Raw genomic sequence first — 19,658 nt, 5'->3', positions numbered from 1 at the left:
CTTAGTACAGCACATGAATCATTTAATCAAAGATACTGTCATTGAAGAAAAGTTTATTACCTCCTGGTTCTGAACCATTGAGTATTTTTGAAGAAAAATCATGGGAATCTTACATAAGCATATTTTGGTTCTATGATATGCTTTTAAAGCTTAATTTCCATTTTTTCGAAGAAAATGCAGTTAAACTATATGAAAAATTGTTATTAGTATTATTATCCTTGAGCAAAAGTGTGGAGAAATTAGAGAGCTGCTTCTCAACTTCTTGAGGTTTTTTTTGTTATACTGTCATTTCGGATTGATTCAAGACTACATGAATTTGTAGATGAGAAAATATTCCTAAAAAGATAGTTTCTAACGTCTATAAATACAGAACAGGAAAATACCACACATACACAGTTTCCATGTGAAGAGTCATTTAATTGTATCCACAACTGAGGTTAATATAATTTTTTTAAGTAGAGAGCATGAGATGAACTAATGGAAAATGCTATATAAGTATCTACTTCAAGCATTTCACTGTTCTTCAAAATTGAAACACCGACAGACTCCGAAGAGTTTCAGACCTGACAACTAAAGAAGCAGGTTGCCTTAAGAACAAAACCCTATGCATTAAGATGGGAAAGATTTTTCCACGTTAGGAAAAGAAAAAAAAGCAAATAATTATGTAAATCCACACCTAAAAACTTTCTCCTGCCTGCCTCACACCACTATGTCCACTGTAATCTACCACAAAATCAAAAAATCCAAACTGTAATTAGGATTTTCTGATGATCTGGCTACTTTCAATACTCCTTCCCCAGGTTATGCCTAAAAGCACACTTCCCGGACTTGGATTAATAAGCAATAGATGATTCCTAAGCAAAAACAGTAAACCAGGATTTTTCCTTACGTAACAATTCTAAAGCAATACTGTTTTGTCTGCCTTGCATATATTTTGAGGTTTGCAGCAAAAAGCCCTGAAAGAGGGAAGTGTCATTACCCAACTACAGCACTGCCACTCGTGACTCTTCATGTTACCAGCTGGCTACTACAACTTTGCTTTTAGTTAATTCCTTTACCTCAATGACAGTGACTGATTCCCCATAGCTTCTCCTTGTAAATTCTCAATATTAGACTTCAAAGACTCAAATAAAAGATAATATATAAGCATCACGTAAAAGCTAATATATTTGCAAACATTTAAAACAAAGATCAACTTATTACAGGATATGGATGTGACTCAGACAAATGAACTTCTCAAATAATATCAAAGATATACTACCATATTCACCCAAATGCTTTGTTAACTCATTCTACAAATTTTAGTCATAAATTTCTCATCAAGTAGGAAGTATATTAATATTATTAGAAATACCTAACAATACATAAAATACGCAAACAATGTATTATTGATGTCTAAATTCTTGCTTTCCTTTACCTTAAATACTGTATGAGTAATAACTCCTTACACCACCAAAATAGAGGAGGTAGTGTATGAAAGAGTTAGTTCAAAGTGGTTTAAATTGAAGGATAAAATTTGGACCAGCCTAGTAACAGAAGTATCTCACATTCTTTGGATACATTTCACGCACTTCTCCTAGTTAAGAGCGCTCCAAAAATGCTTTCTTATGAGAGTTAAATCTAACATTCCAGTGAACACAAGATTACTCCTTTAAAAACACGGACTATATTGCAGTTGTTACTTCAAATATGAATGTTTGTCTTACAGACAGTACACCACTATGGCAAACAGAATACTCACCAGTTTCCCCATCTTTGAAATCCTGCAGCTTGAAGTACATGTACAGCAAACTGACAGATATATACAAAGAAGAACACAAAGAACCTGAATGAACTGTCACTCCTGAAAGAGGTGGGGGGAAAAAGATTAAAGCAGCCAGAAAATCCATTACTTTTATACATATTCTGTAGTACCAATCTAACTTTTTTGCACTAACTAGAGGAAAATTACTTTCATTTTTAAGTGACCTGAAGTATCAGCAATTCTGTGATTTTTATAGTATTTATTTACAAGAGCTGCTCTTTCTTCTTTAATATAGGCATTTTGCCATCTGCATCTCTAAGAAAGGTGAGAATAGTTCTCTACAGCTCAGAGCAGGGCCTCTTCAACTAACCATTTAACTTTGTATAAAGAATTCTGCTCCACTTTCAGAGTGAAGTTCAGAGTGATGGCAAGATGGTAACAGAATATTTAACTTGTGAAAGGAAATAAAATCTCATATGGAATTACTGAAACACAGGGCACACCAAAATACTGAAGCAGCTGTTATTTTAAAGTAAAATGTACAAAATACATTTGTTGTTTAAATTACTAAAATGCCAAAGACTGAAAATAAAAACCCCAGCCAAATGTACAGGCAAAATTTCAACCAAGTCTCAACTTACTACTGTCAAAACTATTGATTATATGGTATGCTTGCTACTAGAGTTCTTGCGAAAGTAGAAATCATTAAGTTAAGTTACAGATTTTGCCCTTAATACCTCTTCCTGCAGAAGGCAGTTCACAATTTCTATACAACCAATTCAGTTCAGTAACTATTTCACTTTCAGCTGATCAATTGACTGAAAGCTGAATATCCAAGTAGTGGCTCCTCAACCAACCTACTTCCCCCTAAGAAAATCTATGGATTTACTAGACAAGAAATGCACATTAAACTCTATGATTCCTCAAAGATTGTGGGTATAGCAATACTTCCTTGGTTAGCAAAAAGAAAAACTTCCTGTAGTCTAAGTGTTACAGTTAATTGCAATTTCTGGCCATCAATCTTTTAATGCAAGAATAGGGGTATTTTAACTGAGAGCATCCCAAATCACTTCAATGTAAAAAAATCCCAAAACTCCAGGAGTACAGGACTTGAAATCTCTGCATGCTGATCTTCTCTAAGAAAAAGTTTAATGTAGCATGCAAATACACCATTCTGTTCTTAATCACACACCTCATGCTTCTGAAGTTTGCAAAGATTACTAAGACTAGGAAAAATACTACATTGTTTACTATATACCTGCTCTATTAATTCTTAAGAATCTCAGGCTATTTCAATTACAGATACTGTAGGTGTCTACTGCTTAAAAATAGAAGATTTTAAGGTAAGCTATTTACAAAGTTCATTCAGGAAGCAAAAAATTTGAGACACTATTTACTACTAACCTACTCAAATTCTTGGTGTGAAGAGAAAGAGATTTAATGAAAATGTTCTTTGCAACTGTTACCAGCCCTTATTAACTTTAACTAAGTTTAGCATTTCTGACAAATATTTTGTCTGTGGCAAAAATAATTAAGTATTTTAGAGGATATTCCATAATACTACTAACTATTGGCATCTGTATTTCAAATTCAACAACTAAATTAATGCCAAACATAATCTTTGTTTCTAATGAAAGCACTTTGAAGGATTATCATCATGATAATCAAGCAAATTCTGGAATGATAATGCATTTTAACAAGTTTTTAAATATCTTAAGTCAAGCTGAAGTTGTTACCTGAAAGCTCCATAAAGTGGTCTGTACCAGCAGACAAAAGAACAAGGGGTAAAAAGCAAGAACCAGAGAATACTCAATCCAAAATCAACCCCTCGGGAAGCGTCAACGTAAAACCAGGCCAAACATCCAAAGATGTTAAGAAACAGTGTCACTGTATGGACTGTAGAAGCAAAAGCAAAACAGCCTTAATTAAGTTATGTTTAAACAATAAATTACTACAACTGCTAAAGTTATACCTAAACTTATAAACATTTTAAACATTTAAACAAAACAGCATTTTAAACAGAACATCAGCATGCTGACAATACAAATACCATCTCAAAACCTTCTGTAATAAATTGATTTTTACAGTTATCTAAATTTCAGGTAAACCCTGTATTCACAAGTGAAAGCAATCTACACGAAAATTTAAGTACCACCAGCTACCTGGCCATGGAAAACATCCTGTCATAAAAATAAAACACTTTCAAACACTAAATTAAGAAAAAAGAGGTTTCTACAACTGCAAGAATTGATTTTTTTTCCTACAGTAATAATTGAATACAAATATTTATGAGACTATTGAATGTATTTTAGAGCGAAAGCTCAAAAATAACATAAATTGCATCACTGTACTCTTTCAAATTTGAAAACAAAAATTTCCCAAATAATCTTTCAACAGAAAGCTCTTTGTCTTTCATATAATAAAACAAACAACAAAAAAAAAGAATGTTCCTCAGTAAAACATGGTCTGCAAGAAGCTCTTCTAGATCTTTAATATTTTTTGTATATTCAAATATTTCTTAGAACACTGGTCTTTCTTAGAGCATCTGCCTTTTTAGTGGTCTGTGGTTAGCTCAATAGTATATTTTTCTCACTGGCAGACCTTGCTACACATTAATTATTCAATTTCTACTAAAGAAAATGCATTTGAATTATGACTTCACATTTTATTTCAATTAAGTTTACTTCTTAGAATAGAATGAGGCAATATTAAGAAACATTACAATTACTACTTTCATGCTATCTGGCACAGAAGTTAGTTCTGCTAGACTTCAAAGATGAACATGAATTTCTCTCTTTGTTCAGCAATAACCAGTGATTCAGGAGGGATTTTGCTGCCTCAGAGAACAATTTCTTTTTTTGTGGATCAGGATAAAGTAGGGTATTTATAACTGCACAAACTGCTCCTGACAGCAATGATTTTTATTTTATTTAAGTTCAGAGCACCATTTTAGTCATTCTACTGGATGGTAAGGTTAACAGAACAGGCAAGATACTAAAGATTCTGAAAAAGAGAATCCTGAAATGCCTAGTTACTGTCTTAATTATAATTTGAGCTCTAAATCAACACAGTGGGAAAGAACTTTTAAAAGCAAGATGCACAGATCACTGCATGGAAGACTGATGAAACTGAAAACATTTCCTCAGATAAACAGATCATATTTTCCAGTAAGAGTCGCCAGAATCAAAACACTTTGTTTTTTTAAATAAAAGTCAATTATTGCACTGACATATCTTATATCATACAGCACTGCCCAAAGGGGTCAGCAAACAACTCATTTCAGAATTTGTGTGTTATGCCTCATAAAGCAAAAGACACTACACAAATCCCAGTTCCTGCCTTTCTTTGATAAGTAAAAAAAAAAAAAAGGGTATTCTCTCTTTTTCTACTCAATACTGGAACACATGGAGACCCCTATGTTACTAGAAATATTTGAATTCTCGTGGAGCTTGAACTTGTCAAAATGATTTTTCTTTTTATAACTGCAATTATGGTAACAGGACAAGTTTTAAAAGAGTATAATCAGTGCAGGGAAAAAAAAAAGCATCACACCCACTAGTGATACTAAAACCAGCAACACAGGGGTCTGCTTCACTACTGTAATAGCGAGTCTCAGCTGTACAAAACAAGTATTAGCAAGATATAGAGAAAGATAGCAGAGTTCACTGAAAATTATCACTTCACTGTGCTTGCCCTTCACTTGCTGCAAGGTACAGAGAGTCATTTATCCTCTGAGCCAACACCTTCACTAAGGGATCTAGGCAAGGTTAGCTCTTATATGAACAGACGTGTTTGCAGGTTCAGGGTAACAGTTTTAAGTACTTGTCTCAGCAAATTAAACCACAATACAAGCCATTAGAAAATAATGACCACCTGGGGGCTGAAATCACCTAGGGCTTTGGCAGGAGTCTGCAACATGCAATTTCTGTATGACAATCTCACAGTTATAACAATAGAACAGTGTGTGAATGAAGAAAGCCTTCTCATAGTTTGTGTGAGGAAGCAGCTGAAGCTGAAAAAAAGGCACTCATGCCAGAATAAGAGTCAACAATAAGAAATTGCATTAGTTTAATAAGTATTAATACTTTACTTCTTTTACTTTACTTACGGAAGAATTCTCCTTAGATCTATTCCTTGACTTAATTAACTACACTTTATCATCCATAAACGTCTGAAAGTGAGTTGCAGATAGAGACCACAAGTTGCACTGAAGATATTTGGCATGTACATTATTGAGATGATTTTGCTATTCCATTTGAGATTATATGAAAACAAATTTTTGTACTAAGTTTAATTTCAGTAATGTTTCATTGATGATATTCTCAGGAAACCCAAGTCCACATTAGGACACATGACTGTCACCCAAGACTGGAACTGCCTAAAGGGAAATGGGATGCCACAGAATGGAGAGTTTTGAAGCCACAAGGAGGACTGGGCTAGTGAAGTTTGATCACACATAACCTTGAGGCACTCAGTAGCTTCAGATGTTGTTTAGGCTTTTGTTCCTGGTCTATTCTGCTTGCTGGGGAGAGACACGCTAACATGCCTTACAAAAAACAGAAAGATCTTCCATAGGGAAAAAACAGATTTTAAAACAGACTTAGATAACATATGATAAGCATTAAACAGTCTTGGATCAGCACATAAACATGAGCTATCTAAAATGTCAAAGTACTTTTTAAAAATCTCCTGATGCTACACACTAAAAACCACACAACAATATAGAGGGGACCAAGAGTGAATCTGTATGACAGCAACCAGTCAAACCTTGAGAAAACATTACCCACCAAGAAAGGCTGAGTGATGAACTATGAACTATGCTAAGTAAAAGGAGATGACTAACAGGGATAAAAGCGTTTTCCATAACAACAGCGGATAGAACAGGAGACACAGGAGGGGAGAATTAAATTAATATACCAAGAAACAGCTTCTAATTCTAAAAGACAGCAACCCATCAGAACAGGCTTGGAGGGAGTTTGTGTGTATATATATATATATATACACACATATATACCCTCTATCATATCCTCAGAGAGAGAATGAGATGAAACCCTACTAAACAGAAGAAGAAAAACATTGGTACTTTCAGGGTATTATTTCTCTACTAGAATGTCTCCCATTTGTAACTTCAAAAAAGAAATATTATTTGAAAATCAGTGGTGTTTATTTGGCACATGTTATCAGCCTGTGGGCAAAGTAGCTGGAAAACATGTTTTTGAGCCTGTTTTTGACTTTCGGCAAAAGTCAGGAGACATTGTACTTGACACTGGACACAGTAATAGCACAAAAGGATAAAAAAATCAGTGCTCAGTGCTAATGAGCTAGGAAAACTGTCATTTTCATGTGCAAGCCCTTAAAGCACCAATGGCCACAAAGCCAAGACAGAATAGAAAAGCTCCAATGGTAACTGTAGAAAGTCATTGTTAATTGATTGTTAAAATTCACAAAAACATGTGAGCACTCAATATGTTTAAAAAAAAAAAGTCTCTCCCACGGAGAAAAAATGTGCAAAGATAAAACCACATCAAAAAATTAGAAAACTCTGACTTCTCATACAAAAGGAGAAAAGAGGGATGATTAATGAAATAGGGATACAGAGCTGTTTTCTCATGAAAGGAAGAGCATATGAATCTTAAGTAAAGAAGTTTCCTCAGAGATATAAAAACCAAGAACAATGATATAAAATTAATACTAACTGTGGAAACACAGAAAACTAAACTAGAAAGGTTGTTCCCAGGGCTACTACAAAGGAAAAGGACCTGCTTTATAAAGTGCTGAGAATGCAGTACTAGGTTTATCCAAATGTGATTGTGTTCACAGAACCCCTAGGAAGTTCTGGAAGAGGAACTAAAATGAAGAGTAGCAAGCAGAAGCAGGTCTACTGTGGGAATAATTACCTCCCCAGAGGAAAAATAGTCAATGAGAAATTAGCCAAACCACATAGATGCAATCCTAGGAAAGAAAAATCACAAGGATTGATTCAATAGCCAGCCCTAAGGGATGGGGTTCTATACTCACTTTTTTATCTATTTTTTTTAAAACTGTGAAATAGATTTTGTCTTTCATTTCCTTTATTATGCCCTGATCCTGCCTTCCTGAGTAATATATAAGTCAGAGAGTACTACCACTAAAGAACAAAGAGTGCAAGAAGACCTAGCTGAAACCTCAGTCTACCTAGAAGATTAGCTGTCATGTCAGTATAAAAGCACAGCTCTTATATATTTTGAAATAATATTGCTTCTTCCTTTACTTGCTGCCGTAAGAAGGAAAATTAACAACAATATTAATATCCCAATTCTATCTTTCTAATTTCACCTCATATGTTAAACATATGATCCTTCAGAACTCAGTCCTGCAAATGGCCAAAACTGGTAACTGTCACCCTAATTTTTCAGCTGATTGTTTTCAATTTCTACTGGAGTTTTCTCAGAATTGTTTCATAAACAAAGACTGATGTTTTGTAAACAACATTCTTTCTAGGGGGAAGGACAAATTGATGGACTTCTGAGTTGACCACTGGGGTCAAGGGGTGTTCCTCTCGTCGCCCAATCCTTGACCAAATCCCAAAAACTATATAAGATGAGATCCCAAAATAAACTGCCCTTTTTCCCTTTCATCTCACAACCTGACTGGTGAGTGTCGTTTTTTTCGTGTCCTGATTGTGACAGGTAACCATCCTAAAATTCTGAGTATTTCACCTTAGATTTTATATACATCTAAATGATCTGTCAGCTTTATGAGAATGACCAGCCACACGCTCCATAGTTGCTTATTTGAAGATGAATGATCCTGCAATGAATATAGAAAGCTGCAGAATATGATGAAGTGGAATTGATTTGATTCAATGCTGTCTGCTCATTTCATGTGTTTCAGTTACGTGCTTCAATCACAGCAATAAATTACCAGAGTAACGTGTAAAATTATGGAGATTTCCTAAATACATCTTAAGCTACGAAAAAAAGGTACAGAAAACATCTGAAATCCACATTTTCTTAGAAGGCTAAAATTATATTAAAGGCATCAAAGTATCTGAATCTTGTAATTTCTTCAGAGTCAGAGTATTTATCAGGCTTTTATCAATCACAGTGTACAAGGCAGAAGAAACAAGTGTGGCATCTGCACACTTGTTTATTCCAGCATTTTCCAGCCAAAACACAGCCCCTCAATCAGAGCAAAATTAATCCTACAAAGATGGTGCAGAACATTCTTTGCCTACAAAGGATAGTTTTAACATGGACTGATTTTTCAGCTAATTGACACTATTTCTTAAAATAGGGTAAAACGATATTAAGCCTTTGCTATAGATTAAAACCATATTAAACTATACAAAACTATGTATATTAAAGCAAATGGATATTATAATTCTTGAACTCAAAAGTGTATTAACATTAATTGTGAGATTTATTCCTTAACATATAAGTTTATTTTAAAAACAGTAAAATTATTTCTAAGTTAATAAATGGTCAAAGTTCATTTTACAACTGGAGAAACTTAAACCAGACAATTGCAATAAATTAGAACCAAATTGCCCTAGGATAATCTGCCTTTTTTCCTCTGAAGGCTTTTATGATGTAATTCAATACTTTTAAAACTGAATCTAATATAAAATTTTGCTTCAACATTTAGCTTCTGGATTGAAAATAGTTTTTCATTACAGATGTTGCAAAAGCCAAAGTAGCAGGTATGTATTACCAAGTTTGAACAAGCACTCTATTTTTCTTAAAAAGAAAATACTTACACATCCACAAGTAGTACATAATCTTTACTGTCTTCTGGAATTCTACAGGAATGTCTACTGAAAAATCCTGGTAAAAACAAGGACCTACAGGAAAATTCTCAGGAAGAGGTGGCCAGTTATTTTTTCTACCTGCAAAAGAGAAAATAAAGAAAAAAAAACGAAGGCCTTTATACTGTCTACTTGAAAGAGATATACATTTTATTTACATTTGAATTTTTTGGAACTGTTTAATGCATGAGTTTCTCAAGTGGATGGATAACTTGGGCTACCAAAACCCAAGAGTTTATGAGCAATCCTCAACATAAACTTCAGAAATGAAATACAAGTATCGCCAGGTCAAGGAAAGTACAGTATTTTATCTACATAGAAGACTGAGCAGGCATCTGACACTTCCTAAAAAGTAAGTGAATTTTTCACAAAACAGACAGAAAAACAATTTCTGAGAATTCCTTGACTTTTAAATTAGTATTTCCCTAAAGTCCCACCATACTGATATGGTTGAACACAAAGAGAGGGGACTGAAAAGCATTCTTCATTTTCAGAATCCTGATATTTTTAGTGTCAAAGTATCTCTAGTTTCCAATATGTTTTCTGTCAAAACTTACCTAAAAGGCAGGAAGTCTTAAGAAATACAATTACTGAAATGGTCTCTAAGTACCTTTTTCTAACAAGAATATGCCCTACATCATCTCTGTATTTTGACACAGCTGTGTGACAGAGTGAGGACACTGCAAAGGACACAGGACCAGACACTTGGATTTCCTGTATGCTTATCTGATCCCAGACTAGAGTACACACTCTGCTGAACACAAGTCATACCAGACACAGACTCAGAGATTCAACTGAGACAATCACTGCAACAAACCTGTGCCACAGAATTTCAAACTCTGGATGCAAGAGATGTATTAATCACCATGTGACCAAATGAATTAGTTGAAATAGGAGGCAGTACACTTTTATTAGCTCGACTGCACTGCCACACAGAAGCTGAGCAGACAAGGCCAAAGGCATCAAGCTGAGGTGACGTACCAGCTTGAAGATCTTTCACTGTAGTAAATTAAGACAACATATGGCAACAGTGTCCTAGATGTGCAGCCAGCACCTTAAAGTAAACGAATGCAAATAGCTAGAACATTGCAAAAAACCCTGTTCTCCAATCAAGGCCACTCTAGGGTGTCTTTAAAGGAGTCCAAGTTAGTGTGTGTGTCCCTGGGATCCAGAAATGCAATACACGGAATAATTCAAAGTTGTGCCAGGGCAGGTTCATGGACATCAGGACCATTTCTTTACCAAGAAAATGGTCAAGCACTACAATGGGTTTCCTAGAGGAGTGCTCAATGTCCTCAGCCTGGCAGTGTTTCAGGGCATATGAAAAATTCCCTTAAATAACATGCTTTAATTTACTGGTAATGAAGTGAGCAGAAGTTGGACTGGATGGCCATTGTCAGGAGGAGCAGCAGCAGCAACCAAAGCAAGTTTAGGGGTGAGCATTAGATCAAGCTGCTCAGAGTTTCTTGAGTTTAGGGACACATGAGCAGCAGCCCAAAGCCCTATCAGGACCCAGAAGCTCTCACTAAGCAGTGAGGCGTGGAGTGAGCATTACCAGGAGCAGTGTGGGAGATTTATTCAGCTTTAGGAAGCACAAGTGACTGGGCCATGGTGCACCAAAAAGATGTGGTGTGGCAGTTTATGCAGGAGGGCGAGCAGGGAGGGTGCTCCAATCCACAGGTAGGTCCATGACTCAGTGCTAAGTGCTCTAGGTCTCTGCCATAATGCTTGGCACTTGCCTCAGAGTCAAAACAAGTGTGTCTACTGACACAGCCCCAGAGAAGTCTGACTGACACATCCACTGAGGGAACTGGTAAGGAAAGAGACATGAGTACAGGTGGTAGCCTGCAATGGATGCCCAGATACTTCTCCTGGAGAAAAGGCTTGTATGTACATGAAAGGTGCAGTTTCAGTGGGGTCACGGCTGAATCAGATGGGTGTCTTGGTGAAGGAAGACAGAATTACTGAATGCCTTCTTTCCTTCAGTGTTAACTGCTGAGGCCAGCCCTCAGGAATCCCAGACTTTGGGGCAAGGAGAGGAAGGCTGGAAAAAAGATGACTTTCCCCAGTCATAAAGGGTTTGGTTAAAGATCAACTGTGCAGACTTCTAATGCACATAAACCCACAGGCCCTGATGAGATGCACCCAAAGTGCTGAGGGAGCTGGTAGATGCTGTAGCCAAGCCACTCTCCACCATCTTTGAAAAATCATAGAAAACAGGGCAACAGGGCCCAATGACTGAAGGAAAGCCAATGTTACTCCCACCTTCAAAACTGGCAAGAAGGATCCAGGAAACTACTAATCAGTCAGCCTCACCTCCATCCCTGGAAAGGTGATGGAAGAGAACATTCTGGAGGCCATCACTATGCACGTAGAAGAAAAGAAAGTCATCAGGAGCAGTCAGCAGGGATTCCCAAGAGGAAATCCTGCTTGACCAATCTGACAGCCCTCTGTGATGGCCAGGCAGGAGGGGTAGATGAGGGGAGAGCAGTGGTTGTTGACTCCCTCCACTGCAGCAAGGCTTGGGAGACCATCTCCCTCACAGGTAAGCACAGGAAATGTGGTTTAGATGAATGGACAGTGGGGTGGACCAAGGACTGGCTGAACGGCAGAGCTCAGAGGGTCAGGATCAGGGCAGGAGAATCCACTTGGAGGCCTGGAGTCAGTGGTGTTCCCCAGGGATCAGTACTGGGTCCAGTCTCACTCAGGTTGTTTATCACTGGCCTGGATGAAGGGATCCAAGGTACCTCAGCAGGTTTGCTGATGATACAAACTGGGGCAGTGGCTGATACACCTGAAGGCTCTGCTGCCTTTCAGCTGGACCTTGGTGGGCTGGAGAGTTGGGCAGAGAGAACCCTCATGAGGTTCAACAAGGGCCAGTGCAGGGCCCTGCCCCTGGGGAGGAACAAGCCCCAGGACCAGCCCAGGCTGGGGCTGCCCCACTGAGGAGCAGCTCTGCAGAGAAGGACCTGGGAGTCCTGGTGGGTCTCAAGGTGACAATGAGCCAGCAGGGTGCCCTTGTGGCCAGGAGCCCCAGTGGGATCCTGGGCTGCACTGGGAAGAGTGTGGCCAGCAGATCAGGGGAGCTGATCCTCCTGCTCTGCTGGGCCCTGGTGAGGCCACACCTGGAGTGCTGTGTCCAGCTCTGGGCTCCTCAGAGAGACAGGGAGCTCCTGGAGAGAGTCCAGTGAAGGGCCACAAAGATGATGAAGGGTCTGGAGCATCTCTCTTGCAAGGAAAGACCAAGAGTGCTGGGCCTGTTTAGAGAAAACTGAGAGGGGATCTCATCAACACATGTAAGAATCTCAAAAGAGAGTAGCAAGAGGATGATGCCAGACTTTTCAATGGTGCCCAAGATACTGGACAAGAAGCAATGGCAATAAACTAAAACACAAGAACTTCCATGGAAGAACTTCTTTACATTGAGGGTGGCAGAGCACTGGAACAGGCTTTGTGGAGTGTCCCTCTCTGGAGACCTTCAAAACCCACCTGGATGCATTCCTGTTCCTGTATCACCTGCTCCAGGTAAGCCTGCCTTAGATGAGATGGTCTCCAGAGTCCCCTTCCAACTTTATTCCAATCACTATTCTGTGATTCATTGTATGTCCCTTTCAACTGAAAATATTTTATTCTACTCTACAATTCTGACAACTTGAATTACTAAGGAATTATGCAATTTGGAATTGTAGCACTGCATATTGAAAAAACAGACCAGCATATGTTAAAATAAAAGAGAATGTAGATAAAAGTGAAATGACCATTAAAGTCACCCTCACACACAGTGGTTTGCTTTGTTGGGTTTTGGGGTTTTTTTGAACTTCTGAAGTTCTTCCTTTTGGAAAGGAATATTCCCACAGATGGACTTGTAGCAATGCATCTTCAATTAAGAGGATGTAAATCTTCTCATACTCGTGAAATTGCTTTTAAAAGCTGTTCATTTTGTAGAGCACGGAGTTCGTAGCATATAAAAAAACTAATAAAATATTAATAATAGAATACATTTTTCTGCTATTTGTGTAGAACATTATGTTTGTAATACAGCAAAAGAAATGAAATGTTTCAAACCAGAAAAGTTCTCCTACAGCTATATATACTGACAGATGAGATATCAAAGAGATGTTACTTTAAGAAGTTAGCTTTACTTCACCTCAAAATGCTCCATTTCTGTTCAGTAGTATTACTCAGATACTAATCTAGAATAAAGATAGAAGAGAGTAATAGATAGGAGAGAATAACATGCTACAAAGGCCACATATAAAACTTTTTCACTGAAAATGGGAAAGGACAGCCCAGTATGCATGTTCTCAAGGATGATAAACTTCCTTTTCCTGAAGACATTACAAAAATCCCTCTTCAATCTGCCTCACAATGCCACTGTAATATTAAAAGTTTCTAAGAAAAAGTGACATTTCTGAAATTTAAAGCATATTTTTCATGCATACCCCCTTGCTGATTGAGACTCTGCATTTCCCTTTCTCTGCGATCCAGTTCAGCTGCTTTTCTCTCCAGCTCTTCTTGACGCTTTAGCAGTTCTGCCTGGGCCAGGGCATGCTCCTGAACAAAACAAATATCATCAGATATTGACAAAATGCATGAATATGGCATAAATATCCCATGTCTTTTCACTATAATTACGCATCTCCATCTATGAAGACTGACTCAATACAGTACAAATTCACATATTACCAATTACTTAAAGGCAGAATTAATTTTAATTAGGAAAGCAATGCTTACTTACAGAATACATTATTCCAGAAGTATATTTAAATAACTATTATTAAAAGGAATCTTAAAAGTTGCAGACAAACCTTTGCTATTTGTGTGTAAGAAGATGGTTCTTCTGTTGGTTTCATTATTGCTGGCTGAGTACTTGGTACATTAGGCATTTTCACATTTCCTGGAGGAGGCTAAGAAAACAAAAGACAATTATAGGGAACCGTTGTCCTATTCTAATAAACTTCTTTCCATTATATCTGTAAGAACCAATTTGGATGTTTTAAAGGAAGTGCTACTGATATAAACTGAAAACTTGATATTCTGATTGCAATATTTACAATGTACAGAAAAAAGACATCAATGGAGTTCTGTGATGCAGCTTATCCTGCACTGCTTTCACCTAACATTTAAAGAATTTTAGGAGTTCAGTAAAAATAAATGGAATTTTAATTTTGTTCAGACATGGATATTAATACAACCAGTTACTGTTTCAGAGAATTGCAGCATTTAAGAGTCATCTATTCATACTCTGAAACACAACGTAATTTATTAATAATGTCCTCCAGAGCCTTCTACTTAACTAGAGAAGTAATGTACTATATGAAACTTTCAAATTCAAGATCTATAATCTATTCCTTGACTATTTCACCAATTTTTGCTAGGCATCACTCCAGAATTTCTGCTAGGTTGAATACAATCCCAGCAAAAGTTGCATTTCAGCCGTTGTTTGCAGAGGATACAGACATGCTGAAATACAGCACTATTTATTTCATTAAGTACAGGAGGAAAGTGCGTGTTTTTGATACCACTGTGTTTTCATATTTCCTTAGCTTCATAATGTGTGCCCAGGGAAACAAAGTCATAGTCATCATAATGATTTTAAATGCTGCAAGTTCAATATGGCTTTAATGTGTTTTTCCAGGTTACTACTCAAAGATTACAAAAATGCACAACAGGCACAGGTATTATACATCATCTATGACAGATGAAGAACCCAGTGAAGATCACCATGATCACAGAGCATTTCAAGTCAAAAGGGACCTGTAAGCACCACGGAGTCCAACTCCCAGCTTAAGGGGGTTAATCAGGACCTTCCCCTCATGGAGCAGTTCTGGCTCTAATGACTCTACTGTCTCTCAAATGTTTTTCTGTCGTTCACAGAATAACCTTCTCCATAATTTTACCGGCACTGGAGTGAAACTTATTGATCTGTGTAATTACCAAAGTCTCCCTTCTTAGTCTTCCATGAAAACTGAGACTACATTTGCCAGCTTCTAGTCAACTGATACCTTTCCAGACTCCCAAAACCATTGAAAAATAACATGGAGAGGACCCAAGAAATGATCAGCCAGCTCTTTCAGTACAATGGGGTGTAGGGACACATTTCCCACACCCAGCAAGTGTTTTTCCATATTGAGAAAAGTTTAAGACTCACTTCTTAAGGTAAAAAGCCCAGAATATTTGACACCCTCCTGACAAGGACTGGCTCAGGGCCAAGAGAGAAGCATCTATTGGACTTTGTCACTGTTCTTTAAACCCTGTATCTCCCTCTATTGGCTCCAAGCCAGGCTATCCCTCCTAAAACATTCACGATTTAGGAAGGGGCACAAAAGGAAGTAAAGGCTTTTTGGAATTGTTTTAGCAAGGTGCAAGAATTTTCTCAGACAACTGTGCACAGCTTATTATTTGTTTTCTGTAACATTTGTTATTTTGGTATTTTTACTTACTAAACCTTTTGATTTACAAAACACCTCCGAGGAGCAGTCTTGCTAATTAATTATAGCCACTTCTCTGCAGACCGCTGGTCCCTCGGGGATTGATACATTAGCGTGTGGCTTATTACACTCTGGCCACGTGTTACTCAGTATCACTGGGATGAATTCCATCAGTTCATCCCACTGACTTATGTGGAACAGTAAAACTTGAACAACTTCAGAGTTTACAAAGCCTTCAAGTCACAGGACTACAAGGGTCCCTGGGCCCATCAGTGCTATTATAGATACAGGTAAAAAAGTCATTAAACACCTCTGTTCCGTCTGCATCCCTAATTGTGAGGTGACTGACCTCATCAAGTAATGGACTAATATTATCTCTGAACATCCTTTTGCTGTTGACTTTTTTAAAAGGCCATTTTGTTGTCCACCACAGTGCTGTCCATCAAGCTCTAACCACACAAATCTCCTCCCTGCAGTGGCAAAGAGCATCTCTGCACCCTCCTGTGTCATCTGTCCTTTCCTTCAATGTCCAAACACTCTCCATTTTTATTTAAGCTCTAGAAAAAGATTCCTGCTCAGCCAAGCTGGCCTTCTGCCTCACTTCCTTGAATTACAATATTTTGAAATTGCTTGCTCTTGAGTTCTTAAAAGATGGCTCTTTAAAAATTTTAAAATTTCAAACATGCTTTTTAAACTCAGTTGGCTCCAAGACTTCCTGTCAAATTAAAGTACTTATTTTTATAATCCTCATCAAAGCTGAGAAGCAAAAAGAATACCACAGCTCCTTACAATGAAGCAAGCGGAAGTATTCAAATGCCTTGAAAAGTAATTTCGCTCCCAAAATAATGCTCAACAAAAACCCTGCAAAACATAGCTGCACAGCTTGGGATTTTCCTAGAAGTGAGAAGTACTGAAATTGTATCAGTACACTCTCAAGCTCCAGCACTGTGCTCACAACCTGGGCTCCATCCCAAGGAGCAGAAGCAGAAGCAGCCCCTGTCAGAGGAAGCAATTCTGCCCCTCCCTCTCTGCTCTACTGGATTGCTGCACCCAGCTCTGGAGCCCCCAGTCTAAGACCATGGACACAGGGAGTTCAGGAGGGACACCAGGATGATCAGAGGAATGGGGCACCTCCCCTGACAGAGGAGAGAGAGTTGGTTTGTTCAGCATGGAGAAGTGAAGGCTCCGGGGACACATTACAGCACTTTCCAGTACCTGAAAGACAGTTTGAGCTGGGTACCTCCTGAGAGAGACCCCAGAACAAAGAAGTCCCTGGGCTTTTATACCTTCACAACCTATGAACTCATTCTCCACACACTTTTTATGCACCCTGCATATGCCTTTTAGTCCCACTTGATTTTTGATGTGGGGTCTACTAGGTCTTTATAGAATTCTTCCTGTGTAGCTGTTTTTATCTGGACAGATTGCAGCTTCAGTTGACTGTTGCAGCTTCTTAATCTTTCAATTTGCACTTGCATTAGAGACTCCCTTCACAAAATTAATAAAGAATAGATCAACTTTCCCAAGGTGGAAGTTTGTAGTTTGCAGCCTAACGTTTCAGCAATAGTCAGTTTAAAAATAATCAGAATACAGTTTATAAAATTCATCTAACGAAACTTGTTTTCAACAGCTGACTGGAGATAGGTGTTCAAGAAGTTCTCTCTTGAACTGATTTCCTCATACAGATGAAGTTTATTTATTGGGGACAGGTTAAAACTTCCAGAAGAAGACAGGAGGGGATGACCATTTTGGCATCTTACAGACTTCTGTGTTTTCCTGCTGTGTTCAGATACAAGATGAATGGATAGGGAGTCACCCAGGAATTTTCTGGACAAAAAAGAGTCCACTCAAATACATCTCTTGAAACAAAAGAATAACTCCACTAATGATTTTTTTCCCAATTTTTTAATGCAGCAATTTGAAATTAGTTACTATATGCATTATTATGTATAGGTATATATGGGTACATAGGCTTGTCTATATACACAGAGTGCTCAGAGAATTAAAGAACTTAGAAGCAGGAAGAGATTAAAAGCTTTCTATAACATAATTTCATTAAATGATGAAGCAGAAATACTAATTGTAAAATCTAATTTTCACTGCTGATCCTCAGAAACAGGACAAAAGATACAATGTAATCTCCATGGCGACTGTAGGAGCTGGAGACAAAACCACTGAAGATCAGCCAAGGGTATTTAATCTTGACATTTACATCATTCCCTAATTTTTTTTTGTTTAACGATGAAAAAGTAAGACAGATTTTGAAATCTGATAAACATAAAGGAAAAAAACCCTAACAAACTCCTGATTTCTCCTGTTGAATTCTAAGGTGGTGACACATGCAACCTAAAATCTCCCTGGCCTACTTGTTCTTCTCCGTATGTCATAACATGTTACCCTCCTACCACTGAAGGTGAAAGATGAAAAAAAAAAAAAAAATTCAAGGCACAGAAATACCAGAAGTAAACAAAATGAGGAATATTGAGAAAAAGAAGGATTTACTTTTTTTTCCCTGTCCCATCCTGTATCAAAAAAGACTGGTAGGAAGCGCCTCACCCGACAGAGGGAGCACAACCGAGATAATGCAACCAATATTAGTATTCAGTTCAAAATCACTTTCTCACAGAATAAATTGAAATCCAGTCTGGATTTGAAATGGAGAAATACTTTTGCACTCTAGCACATCTTATTAACCTCCATTTGGAGAGAATGGGGAAAGAATCACCAACACCAGGCTGGAAGGAGACCTCAAGGACCATCTAACCCAACCTTTCTTAACAAAAGCACAGTCTAAAACAAGACGGCCTGGCACTCTGTCCAGCTCAGTGTGAACGCTGCAGAATCCAAAACTTCCCTGGGGAAATCAGTCCAGGCAAGTTGTCAAACAGGTTGTTCTCACTGTGAAACATTTTCCTCTTGTGTTCAATGGAATGTCCCCAGCAGTAACTTTTACCCATCACCCCTCATCTTCCGCACGTGACTTCTTGCACAAATGGAGTCTCCACCTTCTCTGTAGACACCTTCTGGAGGCTGGAACATGGAACTGAGGCCTTCCCTAAGACTTCATTTCTCAAATCTGAACAAACACAGTTTTCTTAGTCACTCCTCACATGGCAGGCTCCCCAGGCCTTTGACTGTCTTTGTGGCCCTTCTCTGGACCCTCTCCAGCCAGTCCACATATTTTTCGCACAGCAAGGATCAAAACTGAATGGTGTGCTAATTCTAGAGACTGAAAGATACCATCTTGTTACAACCACTACAAATCTGGAAATTAACTCCCAGCAAAACTTGGATGCTTTTGCTCTGAGCAGCACACAAACCACAGGGTGATGTCTATCCCTATCTGATGGACATCAGACAGGGACACTGACAGACACTTGGCTGTTCCCCCAAGTCTACAATTCACAGACCCTGCTTCTAACTCTGCTCATCCAACCTTATAAAGGCATTCATTTCCACTGTCTCTTCCATTACTCCTGTTGCAAATATTTCTTTATAAACACATAGCATGCCCTCCTCTTGCCTACAAAGCTGTTAGAAAAAGAGAGTCCTTGGAGTTGTGACTGTATTTTCAGGTATATTCCTTCAAATGCATTAATTACAGAACAAATACTCTTATGTTCAACATCCACAAGAAAGAGAGGAAGAGGAATAACACATAAAGGTTGATTATTACTACACTCTCAGTTTTATTTTT

At 37.9% G+C, this 19,658-nt stretch overlaps 1 protein-coding gene across 1 annotated transcript in view; it reads right to left on the bottom strand.

The window, feature by feature from the left end:
* The window catches only part of SCAMP1 (secretory carrier membrane protein 1), a 38,917-nt gene that overhangs the window by 4,298 nt on the left and 14,961 nt on the right, over positions 1 to 19,658 (bottom strand). The window contains exons 3-7 of the mRNA XM_083883292.1: positions 14,339 to 14,437; positions 13,973 to 14,084; positions 9,483 to 9,611; positions 3,481 to 3,640; positions 1,742 to 1,843 (exon numbers count right to left, since the gene is read on the bottom strand). Of these exons, the coding sequence (XP_083739418.1) occupies positions 1,742 to 1,843; positions 3,481 to 3,640; positions 9,483 to 9,611; positions 13,973 to 14,084; positions 14,339 to 14,437 (602 nt within the window). The remainder of the gene's footprint in view (positions 1 to 1,741; positions 1,844 to 3,480; positions 3,641 to 9,482; positions 9,612 to 13,972; positions 14,085 to 14,338; positions 14,438 to 19,658) is intronic.

Source organism: Zosterops lateralis (assembly GCF_965231275.1).
Source record: "Zosterops lateralis genome assembly, chromosome: Z".
In the NCBI taxonomy this organism is placed as follows: Eukaryota; Metazoa; Chordata; class Aves; order Passeriformes; family Zosteropidae; genus Zosterops; species Zosterops lateralis.
The sequence above is the reverse complement of the archived record's forward strand: the minus strand, read 5'-3'. Positions and strand labels throughout refer to the sequence as shown.